General features: G+C 39.5%; 1 protein-coding gene across 2 annotated transcripts in view; it reads left to right on the forward strand.

Moving 5' to 3' along the window:
* LOC126481355 (putative protein tag-52) overlaps positions 1–15,240 on the forward strand; it is a 142,391-nt gene that overhangs the window by 95,612 nt on the left and 31,539 nt on the right. For both annotated transcript variants that reach the window (XM_050105054.1, XM_050105053.1), the window contains one exon: positions 1,178–1,309. In XM_050105054.1, the coding sequence (XP_049961011.1) occupies positions 1,178–1,309 (132 nt within the window). The remainder of the gene's footprint in view (positions 1–1,177; positions 1,310–15,240) is intronic.

Consider the following 15,240-nt stretch of genomic DNA (forward strand, 5'->3'; position numbering starts at 1 on the left):
TCTGCAACTTGACACGTCTTCTTTATGGTTAGTAGCAGTCTATCTTTTCCTACATTGTTGTTGTTAATGTTTATTGCAGTCCTGTTCAAATACAACAAAAGTTTTGAGCTGATAGAATTAAATGTTATTTCCTCCTGTTTTCAAAAAATTGTAAATTTTTAAGCGGAACATTACATTGTTGTTGTGACTATTTCGTAGTTTCTTGCTTATCCCTTGCACTATGCTGAGAGTCAGATGTCAAGTGATTGTTCGAGCAATATCGATACTGTATCGAGTGCTTCAGTCTATCGGGAAATCTTAGCCTATCGGAATTCAAATATTGTTTGATATGTCCTACCCTTCAGGATTGTTCAAATTAATTTGTACAAAACCTCAATAGCCAAAGCTTAATCTGTAAATATAAGATGATCCTTATCTTAATCTATTAAACAATGTAAAAACTTTGACCTCAGCAGCAATAACTGCGTAAATAAGACAACTCCGTATTTGGAAAAAAAATCTCGTCTTATACTCAGGTAAATACAGCAGTAATTGAAGAGCAGTTTTTGCAAGGTTTTGTAATATGTTTAAGGTTGTTTCACAATGACCTGGTACAACATGGGATAATTGAAGGGTATAGTGACAAGAGAGGTAAGAGTTTGCAGATTAAAGAATTGCTGATAAAATTACAAATTAACTATTAATTGCTGTTCAGTGTTTTGATGTCAGAGAATTTTAGTGATTACATATCAGTGGTCCGTCAGTACTTCAAAAATTAACTCGTAAAGAATTTTAGTTCTGCGTTTTTACTGTCAATAATTGCATTATTCAAAGCAATAAAATAAAGAAGTCCTACTGCAGATGTGGGTGGGATCACTAAATTGTTCTGAAAAATTTTTCTAGATCAATGTTACCTTCCATTGTTGCTGCATGTTTACTATTGCACACTTATACTTGAAAACTGTTTAAAATTGTTTCAAGGACATACCAGCTTGTAAAATATCTGTGGTAAATATTTCAGCTCTGATTTTTTAACCTCTGAAGGCTTATTCTATTAGGTGCTTGAAGTACTCAGATGCTACAAAAAGAACAAGAGAAACGAAAATCATAAAAGTTTACAATTTTCACATGCAATGAATTTCAAAATTACTTTCTTTATCAATTTTTAGATTAATAATTTTCTTGAAATATCTTTCAGTACCACGAGAACCGGCAGACATTGCGAAAGGACAGTAGTTCCCGGAGACCAATGCGAAGATTTGATATTTTGCGAGAAATGAACCATAATTCTTCTGAAAGAGTAACAAGGAAGAGAAAACGATGTGAGAAGGTATGTACTGAGTTTTCTCATTTGTAATATTTGTTTTGCATAGAGCATAATCTGATCATAGCTAACACTTGATTTAAGAATCATGAGAGAAGGCTGTATGCGTAGAAGTGACCTGGAGACATCAGAAGATTTCAGATTGATTATATAATGGTTAGACAGAGATTTATGAATCAGGTTTTAAATTATTAGACATTTCCAGGGGCAGATGTGGACTGTGATCACAATTTATTGTTTATGAACTGAAGAAACTCCAGAAAGGTAGAAATCTAAGGATATGACAGAGGGTCTGGATAAACTGAAAGAACCAGAGGTTATAGAGGGTTTTAGCAGGAGCATTAAGGAACGATTGACAACAACAGCGGAAAGGAATATAGAAGAAGAATGAGCAGCTTTGAGAGATGAAATAGTGAAGGCAGCAGAGGAGCAAGTAGGTAAAAAGATGGGGGTTAGTAGAAATCCTTCGGTAACATAGGAGATATTGAATTTTATCAGTGAAAGGAGAAAATATAAAAATGCAATAAATGAAGTAGACGAAAGGGAATACAAACATGTAAAAAACGAGATTTGATACAATTGAAATTCCACCCACCTCTCCTTCTGAAATTAGGAAGATAATAAAGGCTTGTTCCCAAGAAACAAGTGGGATTCTTAGCCACATATGCAATAGCTCTCTGAAGCAGGGCATTTTCGCAGATAGACTGAAGTATGCCATTGTTAAACCGATGTCAACAACTACCACCCAATCTCTCTTCTGACTGCCTTATCTAAAATTCTTGAAAAAGTAATGTATTGTAGAGTAGCTTCACACCTTTGTAAAAATAAAGTTTTAACAAGATGTCAGTTTGGTTTCCAGAAGGGTTTCTCAATGGAAAATGCTATATATACTTTCACTAATGAAATATTAAATGCTCTGAGTAACCGGTAGTCACCCGTTGGGATTTTTTGTGATCTATCAAAGGCTTTTGATTGTGTAAATCATGGAATACTTCTAGATAAGCTCAAGTACTGTGGTATGAATAGGACAGTGCTCAGATGGTTTAAATCATATCTAACTGGAAGAGTGCAGAAAGTTGAAATAAGCAGTTCCCATAATATACAAAAAACTGTTGATTTCTCAAACTGGGGAACAATCAAGAATGGGGTGCCGCAAGGTTCGGTCTTGGGTCCTCTGCTGTTCTTAATATATATTAATGACTTGCCATTCTATATTCACGAAGATGCAAAGCAGGTACTTTTTGCCGATGACACAAGTATAGCTATCACACCCGACAGACAAGAATTAACAGGTGAAATTGTAAATGATGTTTTTCAGAAAATCATTAAGTGGTTCTCTGCAAATGGGCTCTTATTAAACTTTGACAAAACACAGTATATACAGTTCCACACAGTAAATGGAATGACTCCATTAATAAATATAGACTTCGATCAGAAATCGGTAGCTGAGGTAGAATATTCAAAATTTCTAGGTGTATGCATTGATGAGGGGTTGAACTGGAAAAAACACACTAAGGATCTGCTGAAACGTTTGAGTTCAGCTACTTATGCTATTACGGTCATTGCAAATTTTGGCGATATACATCTGAGTAAATTAGCTTACCACGCCTATTTTCATTCTCTGCTTTCGTATGGCATCATATTCTGGGGTAACTCATCATTGAGTAAAAGAGTGTTCATTGCACAAAAGCGTGTAATCAGAATAATTGCTGGAGCTCATCCAAGATCATCCTTCAGACACTTATTTAAAGAGCTAGAAATCTTCACTGTAGCCTCACGATAATATATATTCACTTATGAAATTTGTTATTAACAATCCGAACGAATTCAAAAGTAATTGCAGTGTACATGGCTAAAACACTAGGAGAAAGGATGATCTTCACTACTCTAGGTTAAATCTAACTCTGGCTCATAAGGGGGTAAATTATGCTGCCACAAAAGTCTTTGGTCACTTACCTAATAGCATCAAAAGTCTGACAGATAGCCATATAGCATTTAAAAGGAAATTCAAAGAATTTCTTAATGGCAACTCCATCTACTCATTAGATGAATTTTTGGATATAGTAAGTGGGTAATTTCGTAACCCCCACAAAAAAAAAATTAAAAATATTGAGTGTCATGTAATATTTTGACTAATTTAATATCTTGTATAGACACCTTTTATTAACCTGACACGTTCCACATAATTACGAAGTGTCGTATTCATGATCTATGGAACAAGTATTAATCTAATCTAATCTAAAGTGCAAAATGGCTAAGCAGGAATGGCTAGAAGACAAATGTAAGGATGTAACAGCAACTGGGGGTAAGATAGATACTGCCTACATGAAAATTAAAGAGACCTTTGGAGAAAAGAGAATGACCTGTATGAATATCAAGAGCTCAGATGGAAAACCAGTACATAGCAAAGAAGGGAAAGCAGAAAGGTGGAAGGAGTATATAGAAGATCTATACAAGGGAGATGCACTTGAGTGCAATATTACGGAAATGAAAGAGCACATAGAGGAAGATGAGAAGGGAGATATGGTACTGTGTGAAGAATTTGACAAAGCACTCAAAGGCCTAAGTCAAAACAAGACCCGGAGAGTAGACAATATTCCGTTAGAGTTACTGATAGCCTTGGGAAGGCAGTCATGACAAAACTCTTCCATCTGGTGAGCAAGATTTCCAAGACAATCGAAATACTCTCAGACGTAAAGAAGAATACAATAATCCTAGTTCCAAAGAAAGCATGTGTCAAATTACCAAACTATCAGTTTAGTAAGTCATTTACAGAATGGAAAAACTCATAGAAGCAGACCTCAGGGGAGATCAGTTTGGAATCCGGAGAGCTATAGGAATATGAGAGGCAATACTGACCCTACGACTTCTCATAGAAGATAGGTTAATGAAAGGAAAATCTACATTTATAGCATTTGTAGACGTAGAGAAAGCTTTTGACAAAGTTGACTGGAATACTCTCTTTCAAATTCTAAATGTGGAAGGGGTAAAATACAGGGAGCAAAAGGCTATATACAATTTTTGCCAAAACCAGATGGCTGTTGTAAGAGTCGAGGGGCATGAAAGGGAAGCAATGGTGGGGAAGGGAGTGAGAGGATTATCGCCTATCTCTAATGTTGTTCAATCTGGATATTGAGCAAGTAGTAAAGGAAACAAAAGAAAAATTTGGAGTAGGAATTAAAGTCCTGAAAGAAGAAATAAAAACTTTGAGGTTTGCCCATGACATTGCAGTTTTGGCAGAGACAGCAAAGGACTTGGAAGAGCAGTTGGATGGAATGGACAATATCTTGAAAGGAGGATATAAGATGAACATCAACAAAAGCAAAATGAGGATAATGGAATGTAGCCAAATTGAATCAGGTGGTGCTGGTAATTAGATTAGGAAATGAGACACTTGAAGTAGTAGATGAGTCTTGCTGTTTGGGAAGCAAAATAACTGATGATGGTCAAAGTAGGGAGGATATAAAATGCAAACTGGCAATGGCAAGAAAAGTGTTTCTGAAGAAGAGAAATTTGTTAATGTCAAGTACAGATTTAAGCGTCAGGAAGTCCTTTCTAGAAGTATGTTTTTTGGGGTGTAGCCATGGATGGAAGTGAAACATGGATGATAAATAGTTTAGACAAGAAGAGAATAGAAGCTTTTGAACTATGGTGCTACAGAAGAATGCTGAAGATAAGGTGGGTAGATCATGTAACTAATGAGGAGTTATTCAATAGCATTAAGGAGAAGAGAAATTTGTGGTACAACCTGACCCAAAGAAGGGATCAGCTAGTAGGACACGTTCTAAGGTACAGAGCCAAGTGGAGGGTCTGAATCAGAGGCTGAGACAGTTCTGCAACCGTAAGGGCTGCAGATTACTCGACTTGCGCCATAGGGTGGTGAGGTTTCGGGTTCCGCTGGATAGATCAGGAGTCCACTACACCCAGCAGGCAGCTACACGGGCAGCAGGGGCTGTGTGGTGTGGACTGGGCGGTTTTTTAGGTTAGATGGCCTCAGGCAAGTACTGAAAGGGCAACAGCCTCAAAGGCTGCGGGGCAAAGTCAGGACATGCGGGGACCAAGCAGCAATCGGTATGGTAATTGTAAACTGTCGAAGCTGCATTGGTAAAATACCAGAACTTCAAGCGCTGATAGAAAGCACCGAAGCTGAAATCGTTATAGGTATGGAAAGCTGGCTGAAGCCAGAGATAAATTCTGCCGAAATTTTTACAAAGGCACAGACGGTGTTTAGAAAGGATAGATGCAACCGGTGGTGGCGTGTTTGTCGCTGTTAGTGGTAGTTTATCCTGTAGTGAAGTAGAAGTGGATAGTTCCTGTGAATTATTATGGGTGGAGGTTACACTCAACAACCGAGCTAGGTTAATAATTGGCTCCTTTTGCCGACCTCCCAACTCAGCAGCATTAGTAGCAGATCAACTGAGAGAAAATCTGGAACACATTTCACATAAATTTTCTCAATATGTTATAGTCTTAGGTGGAGATTTCAATTTACCAGATATAGACTGGGACACTCAGATGTTTAGGGTGGGTGGTAGGGACAGAGCATCGAGTTACATTATACTGAGTGCACTATCCGAAAATTACCTCGAGCAATTAAACAGAGAACCTACTCATGGAGATAACATCTTGGACCTACTGATAACAAACAGACCCGAACTTTTCGACTCTGTAAGCGCAGAACAGGGAATCAGTGATCATAAGGCCATTGCAGCATCCCTGAATATGGAAGTAAATAGGAATATAAAAAAAAGGAAGAAGGTTTATCTGTTTAGCAAGAGTAATAGAAGGCAGATTTCAGACTAGTCTTTAGAGGAACAGAAGGCTCCAAATGATTGAAAAAGAGCACATGTAGTCCCAGTCTTCAAGAAGGGTCGTCGGGCAGATGCGCAAAACTATAGACCTATATCTCTGACGTCGATCTGTTGTAGAATTTTAGAACATGTTTTTTGCTCGCATATCACGTCGTTCCTGGAAACCCAGAATCTACTCTGTAGGAATCAACATGGATTCCGGAAACAGCGATCGTGTGAGACCCAACTCGCTTGATTTGTTCATGAGACCCAGAAAATATTAGATACAGGCTCCCAGGTAGATGCTATTTTCCTTGACTTCTGGAAGGCGTTCGATACAGTTCCGCACTGTCGCCTGATATACAAAGTAAGAGCCTATGGAATATCAGACCAGCTGTGTGGCTGGATTGAAGAGTTTTTAGCAAACAGAACACAGCATGTTGTTTTCAATGGAGAGACGTCTACAGACGTTAAAGTAACCTGTGGCGTGCCACAGGGGAGTGTTATGGGACCATTGCTTTTCACAATATATATATATAAATGACTTAGTAGATAGTGTCGGAAGTTCCATGCGGCTTTTCGCGGATGATGCTGTAGTATACAGAGAAGTTGCAGCATTAGAAAATTGTAGCGAAATGCAGGAAGATCTGCAGCAGATAGGCACTTGGTGCAGGGAGTGGCAACTGACCTTTAATATAGACAAATGTAATGTATTGCAAATACATAGAAAGAAGGATCCTTTATTGTATGATTATATGATAGCGGAACAAACACTGGTAGCAGTTACTTCTGTAAAATATCTAGGAGTATGCGTGAGGAATGATTTGAAGTGGAATGATTATATAAAATTAATTGTTGGTAAGGCAGGTACCAGGTTGAGATTCATTGGGAGAGTCCTTAGAAAATGTAGTCCATCAACAAAGGAGGTGGCTTACAAAACACTCGTTCGACCTATACTTGAGTATTGCTCCTCAGTGTGGGATCAGTACCAGATCGGGTTGACGGAGGAGATAGAGAAGATCCAAAGAAGAGCGGCGCGTTTCGTCACAGGGTTATTTGGTAAGCGTGATAGCGTTACGGAGATGTTTAACAAACTCAAGTGGCAGACTCTGCAAGAGAGGCGCTCTGCATCGCGGTGTAGCTTGTTGTCCAGGTTTCGAGAGGGTGCGTTTCTGGATGAGGTATCGAATATATTGCTTCCCCCTACTTATACCTGCTGAGGAGATCACAAATAAAATTAGAGAGATTCGAGTGCGCACGGAGGCTTTCCGGCAGTCATTCTTCCTGCGAACCATACGCGACTGGAACTCAAAAGGGAGGTAATGACAGTGGCACGTAAAGTGCCCTCCGCCACACACCGTTGAGTGGCTTGCAGAGTGTAAATGTAGAAGTAGATGTAGATGTAGAAGTGCACGTAAGAGCGCGCACGTGCGCCCATTCCATCCTGCATCTTATATCCTCCCTACTTTGACCATCATCAGTTACTTTGCTTCCCAAATAGCAAAACTCATTTCCTTCTTTCAAATGTCTCATTTCCTAATCCAATTCACTCAGCATCACCTGATTAATTTGACTACATTCCGTTGAGTAGATGAAAAAATCTACTCACCAGATGGTGTCAGAACACGCATGTAAAGGTTAAAGAAACCTTTGTAAGTATTTTCTCTTCCTGCCACTTGGTGAGTTCGTTTTTTTTATGCATCCAGTTAAATTTAAAAGTCTATGTTAAACTGACTTTGCCTTTTGTTGCCATTTAGTCATTCCTCTATGCATATTTTTGTATGATTACCAAAAAACACGAAAACTGAAGCAGTACAAAAATATCAACCATTATTACAATAAGCTTAGTTCATAAAGTTTATAGTCATAACTATGGTTAGTAAAATATAGAGTAATAAGCGTACATTTCTTTTTACCTCTAAGTAATTTTTATGCATTTCTAAATGTAATGTAATCGGGTTCTACTTATTTGAAACAAAACTGAAGCAGTATTCTTCATTGCTACATTCTAGTATAAGCAGTGAAATTTTTAATTTTAATTAACTTTCAAGTCATTGTGTATTAGATAAAATCAAACACATTTCTGCAATCAGGAAGGTTTGTAGTGGATGTTCCAGCAGGGTCAGAATGTGTAGATCACATTGTACTATCTGATTTTAATGTCATGTTCTTCTCCCAAATTTCTGTGGCAAAACTGACTAAGCTATAGTAATCAGCAAAACATAGATTATTTTCTGATGATAAGAATTTAGAAAAACCTGTCCTGTGAAGTAGTTTTCTATTTATTAGGTAATTGTTGCCCAGATGTAAACTGCTAACTGTCTTTCACTCTCTTTGCCCCCCCCCCCCCCCCTCATAATTATGTCAAAAGAAGAATTTCTTGAGCTGACTGTAAAATTAAAAGGTGACAGAATGGCTGCCCAGTCCTTACTTTCATGAAACCAAAATCCAGAACTACTGACAGACACTTTGAAAAGTCAAAAAACCATTCTAAGCCTTCAGAATTGGTAGTTTCTTCTTCAGTGAGGAAAGAAGGATAGAGGAAGAGGGAAAGAAATAGAATGAGAAGTTTGGTAAGTAAAGAAATCCTACCAATGAAAAAATGTAAATGGATGGTTCCAGGGAGGGAGTTGTTAACAACACATAAGCCTAGATTGGTGTCGAGATGCAAGAATATGTTGGAGGTGAAAGACATCTTGTTAACACCACGAACTGCACATGAAATGTTAGATTTTCATAGCAGTAGTCAGGCATAGAGCTCATAGTCAGGGGCATTGATACAGAGGAGAAACAAACAGTTGCCTGCATATCAATTTGTGCAACACAAAATCATTTGTATGCATAACAATGGAAACGTAAGTTTACTTACATAATATATGCCTCTAAATCAAATGGCATGCATGTCAATTATAAATTCTCTATGGTGTCAAAATTGATGTTGATCTAGACAACACAGAACCGTGTAAATATTCAAAAGCTAATTATAACCACGTGTACACAATTACGAAACAATGTGACATCTCCCCTACCTAACAGAATAGAGGTTGTTATGTGTACATGTTACACCTGTCAGATGTTGAATGATGCTATTTCCGTGTCACATTGGACACTGTTGTCACAAAAAGTAAACATTGAACTGACAGCTGGGCCAAAGAGTCTATATACACATCTGTGGTACACAATTAGATACGTATTAAATACTGTGCTTGGACAATGTCAGAGAAAAAGTTCCCGACTCCGTAGTTCAGGAAAATTACCACTAGATGAGATGGATATCATCCGTATTTTGTAACAGGTACTTAGGTCCCTTGAGTAATGCTGTAGGATGGGCTGTTCCAGCCTATGGGCACAGGTGAGCAGGTGTGGCCAAACAGCTGATACACAGGCAGTCAGGCAGTGGTGTACATGACCATACTGCCCTGGCTGAATACTTGCCAGCACTGTCAGCCAAGCGGCTCATGCATGTACGGAATGCGTGCAATGCATCTGGCTGGTAGCCTACACTACCTGTGCCTACTCAACTCAGCAGCATCTTCCTCTCACTCCTTGACAAATATAGCTCTTACCTCCAAAAAACTCAAAAGCACACTCCTTGTCAACCAGTACCACCCAGACATCAGGTGGCAACATGCATTACTCCATCTAGACTATGACATTCTCAACTCGATCCATAGAATGAGATCATCTTAACTTGGCATTGTTCTCACACCATCCACTGTTGCCTTCAGACACCCTCCTAATCTCTAAAACATCTTTGTCAGACAAGATGACATTCCCAGATCTTTGTATCTACTCCTAGGTTGCTAAGTCTTAAATCATTCCCACTGTAATACTTAATCCATGCACCTGCCAGTCACTATTTACTTCAGCCCCATCACTGGTAAATCCTACATCATCAAAGACAGAGCAACATGTGAAACGATGCATATTGTTGGTAAACTGACATTTTCATTGCACAGCTTTCTGTGTAGGAATGACCACTGGCAAACGTATTGTGTATGCATGTATGACAACAAAACTGTCCTTCATGCGGACACCCGTTACCCTGTCGCTTAGCATGCTCTGCTGCATTACTCAAGGTTCCAGAGTGCCTGTTGCACAATAAGGGGAATTGATTCATCCCACCTAGTAGTAGTTTCCCATATCCTGGAGATAGCAACTTGCTTCTCCCCCAACATATTCTCTCATTTCAGTGCCTGCCTAAACTTAAGTGCTATTAACAGCCCTCCACCCCTTCCATTTATATTTTGTTCATCAGTAACATGTCCTTATTTAATAAATGCTGTTTCTTCTTTTCTCCCTTTTCTCTTGTTTTCCATCTCCCCCTCCAATCCATTTTTGTCTGCTGTCTTCTTATTTATACCGTTCTACGTTTCTTGTTTCTCTTCTACTTAGCCCTTCATTACTTTTCAGCCTGTCATGTTAGCCAGTGAAGTTGTATTGTGTATTAGCCAGTGAAAATTCTGAGAACTGTTTCTGCAGAAGAATTAATATTGACTGTTGTTTTGTTGCTTGTATGGTTTGGTTGTATGCGGTGTGTAATTACGCTGGTGAAATCACCAATTTTATATTCCTGATGTGTTATGTGACCGTTTGTGTGTGTTTATTAGATCTTGTAGGTTCCTCGTGATTCACATTGTATTTATTTGACCAGCACTTTGACTGTGTATTTAATTTTTCCTTACATTGGCAAATACAAGAAACAAGATGACAAAAAAATTTGGTTTATATTTTAATATGTATTTCTATCAGCAAGAAAATGCTCCTGTTGGAGCACAAAAAGGCGAATATGTTCCTCTTAAGTCACTGAAGGAAAAGTGGGGAACCAGATGCCTCAGTCATCGTTCCACCTTCTTCACCAAAAATTTTGGCATGCGATTATATTGTTACTCTTTTAACACAGAACATTCTAAATCCTTTTACCTGGTTTCTCTTTGTAGTTAAGCCTCCGTGTCATCTTTTTCTCCCATTGACTCATTCTCTTGTCCGTCTGTCCCATTGTCACTGCTTCACCCTTTGTGTCACTCTTCCTTACCACTGTTTCCTTCTCTGCCACTTTCTGTGTCACAAAGTCATTGTCCTTATTCCATTCTTTTTCTCTTTCATTGACATTGTCTCTCTCTTTCTTGCTTACATTCTGCTTGTTTTTCTCTTCAAGCACCATTGTCTCCTCACCACACATGTCCTTGGGGAGGGTTTCAGGGTTGCCACAGGTTCTGGAAGTCAGGAAATTTCCAACACGTCAGGGAAATTTGAAAAGAGAAAAAAAAAGAAAAAAGGAAAAAAAACACTAGGAAAATCTTATTTTTGTCTCAGTAGATGAAATTGATTGTTTACTGAGGTGTCTGGTTGGGTACAGCTGAGTACACGCGCTGCTTCCCTACTCCCTCATTCTTACTGCTTCTCCTTCCTACCACTTTTCTCACCTTGCAGTGAGTGCTGCCACCACCTCTTGCCACTAGCCTAGAGCAGCCGACAAGAGGCAGAGAGGCATGAGGAATGGTATGTTTGGTTCTGACTCACAGAGACTGTAGATGCATAGGCTGGAGATGGCGATCATGTGTGCACGACTTGTGTCTGAGTGATTGTGTGAATGGGTGCGCTTGTTTTGTGACAAAAGCTATGGCTGAAAATTTAGCTGTGAGAGTGTAATTGTCTTTTCTACATGCCAGCCTGCGGCTCAGCAATCATCTTTACAGTTAGTTGCTACCTTCCTCATTATTATTGATTCTCAGAGTATTTGAACAAGTTATCTGTTGCTTGGGTTGATCACCGTGGTCTCATTTCATCAACATGCTACCTGTAGGTCGTGAATAATTGGCCACACGAGTGGATTTCTTTGATGGACCAAGACACAGACCATTTCTGTGGGTATCTGTAATGGATCAGGCCTGCTGATCTGAAGCCATTCGGTTCCCACTGATGTGCCTGTTGGATCTAGTCTCACTAATCTGCCTGCAGGCCAGGTCTGTTTTTGTGTGGCGTAATGCAGCTGATTTTGATGTGTTGCCCATGGAGCCAGGATTTCGGTGCTCCACAGCAGGCCAGAGGCCATGGGTGACGGATTTCAGGAATTGCGACTGTCTCACTGCCAGTACGTTGTACAGTGTGGCATTTTATAGACTTTCATTCGTTCTAGTACATTTTATCACTTAAAAAGTAGTTTATATGTTAGAAAGTATGGACGGTAAGAAGAAGAAAATTGTGCCAATCACTAGCAGTTTGTATGCTGTGTCCTCATACATTTCTCAAAAGAAAAATCACACAATACCTGTAAAATAATAGATATAACACAGTGGATAATAACTGACAATAACAACCATAGTAGAACCAACATTTAATTGGCAGTCACTTACAGTGTTGGTTTACACACTCCAAGGAAATGCATATATTTGTCACCAAATATGTTTCGTTTTATTGAAATAAAATAACATCAGTGGTCTTAATGAAACACACATACCATATACCTAAAAACAGTTCATTACAAAAGATGTTGATGTTAGTGCTTAAGACTTTTGCTCACGTCAAGAAATACCATCTGCTTGCAAGGGTTTCTTTCTTTCTTTTTTTAAAATATATATATATATTTCCTTGTTTGCACTATTGTTTCTTGTATGACAGCTGCAAAGACAGGGCTGGCTGCTGTGGCCGAGCGGTTCTAGGCGCTTCTGTCCAGAACTGCACTGCTGCTACAGTCGCAGGTTCGAATCCTGCCTCGGGCATGGATGTGTGTGATGTCCTTAGGTTAGTTAGGTTTAAGTAGTTCTAAGTCTAGGGGACTAATGACCTCAGATGTTAAGTACCATCGTGCTTAGAGCCATTTGAACCATTTTTTGCAACAACAGGTTGTCCACTTATGTCTTAACTTACCCTTGAGATCTCAAAATTGACAGAGAAAAATGCTAAAACTTGTCAGGAAATCAGGAAATTTCACGTGGGGAAACTTGTGGCAACTCTGGGTTTGCTTGGAGTTTTGAGGCCTAGATCAAGAATCTTTAGGTTGGTATGCTCTTTTACTGCCCTGTCTCTCACTGATCATCACTAGCTCCCCTCTCTTGGGCTCCAACTGCTGTTGTATTTATCTCTCTATCACTTTCACTGCCACTTTCTCCCTCTCAACATCGTTGTCTCCTCTCTCTTCCACCATCACTCTCTCTCTGTTACTCTCTATAAGCACAAGAAATCACAATACGCTCACATCCGAAAGTTTTTGGTGAAGAAGGGGCAATGAAGATTGAGGCAGCTGTTTCCCAATTTGTCCGTAGAATCTCTTAAAGAAGAACATATTTGCCTTTTTATACTCCAACAGCGGCATTTTTCTGCTGATTTCTTTCTTTTCCCTGCTACAGTGGAATATGTTGCTTATATAAAACAAATTCTATAGGGCAGTTAAGTTTCAGCAGTTTATTTGTATACTATGCCACATACAAACAACAAATAAGTATGCATAATGTAAGGTTAACACAGAACATAGAATTGGGAATCGCTGTTTGTGCCATCCAAATACAAAAAATGGAATCCTAAGTCAAATTAAAAAAAAAATTAAATCACCATCAGAGGAACAAGGTTTCAAAGCAGTATACAGAGTGCAATGTAAAGTGGTAAAGTGACCACACCACAAAACAGATGCTCCCTCTAGTTTAACGTGAGTGCAGGACTTCCATTCCAACACAAGTTCACTTTACACTAATTTCTGCAAAAATGTACTATATTTTTAGCCTACATCTACAGCATATTAAAAAAATGTATTGTTTGATTTGCAAGTACAAAGAATTTAGTATGCCAAAATAATTTTTTGCAAGGTGCATACGCCAACAGGTGAGACCAGGTGTGAAATGCCAGTTACACAGAGACATTGTATCGCAAATTTTTATTAGTGGAAAAAATGCTGCCTAAAAACATAGTTTGGTGACTTCAGGACCCTTGTTATTACCCCAGAATTCTTGCCATGAGTTCACTACATCAGTTAAACTACATTTACACCTCAGACTGGATAAATGTTCAAATGTGTTACATGCATAAGTAGGGTAATTCTGAACCTCTGGAGCTCGGTCAGGAATAATGATTTGCCATAAATATCAATTATAGAAGTGGCCATCCCCATAATGGGTATTATGGTATATAAAAAGCCAAATTCACAGGTAGGGGCTACCTGTGAAGCCAGTCATGTGATCTACAAGCTGTCTGTCTGCATGAATGGCCACTGACAAACTGTGGCCAAGAAACAGCTGGACCACCCCTTTGCTGAGCATACGACAAACTGGCCAAGAAACAGCTGGACCATTCCTTTGCTGAGCATACCATCCAACACGACATTCATTTCAATGACTGCTTCACAACCTGTGCCATTTGTAACCTTTCCATCAACACAAGCTTTTCTGAGTTGCACAGATGGGAACTCTCCCTGCATCCCTGCAATACAGCCTACATTCCCATAGCCTTCCTGGCCTCAACCTTGTTAGTCCTTATCCTTACCCATCCAGCCCCCTTCCCTTTTTCCATTCCAGCACTACACAGCCATGCACCCTGTCTTTTTACTTCTCTCCTTTTCCACCACCCCCACTCTCCCCATCCTCCGTTTAACCTCTCGACTACGCATAGCTGCCCTACCCTCTCTCCACCTCGACCCTACACGCTCCCACACGCAGTACTTTACTACTTTACTATCCCCCACCCCTACCAAGTTATCCCTCTTACCTCCTACTCCGTGCCCCAGCTTCCTCCTTACTCCCACCACCCAGTTGCTCCACCCATCATTCCCTGCTACTCGCAATCTGGCTTCAGCTGCCAGGGACTGTGATCAGGTGTGTGTGAGTTGCTTGTGCGTGCATGCGTCCGTGTGTGTGTGTGTGTGTGTGTGTGTGTGTGTGTGTGTGTGTGTTTTTCTATCTTCGACAAAGGCTGTGTTGGCCAAAAGCTCACTTTCTGACAGTGTTTTTATTATGCCTATTTCTGACTCAGCATCTCCACTGTATGGTAACAACTATCCTTTTTATAATATTGTCACATTCCATCCTGGATTTTCCATTGTTTGATTCTTCCTTGTTAGCTTTGTCTCTCTCTTCATCTCCCACTGGCACCGTCTTCTTTGCTCTATTTCCAACCACTGTTCTGTCACTGTCAACTATGTTCCACTGCCACTGTGTC

The sequence above is a fragment of the Schistocerca serialis genome, chromosome 5 (genome assembly GCF_023864345.2).
Source record: "Schistocerca serialis cubense isolate TAMUIC-IGC-003099 chromosome 5, iqSchSeri2.2, whole genome shotgun sequence".
Classification (NCBI taxonomy): Eukaryota; Metazoa; Arthropoda; class Insecta; order Orthoptera; family Acrididae; genus Schistocerca; species Schistocerca serialis.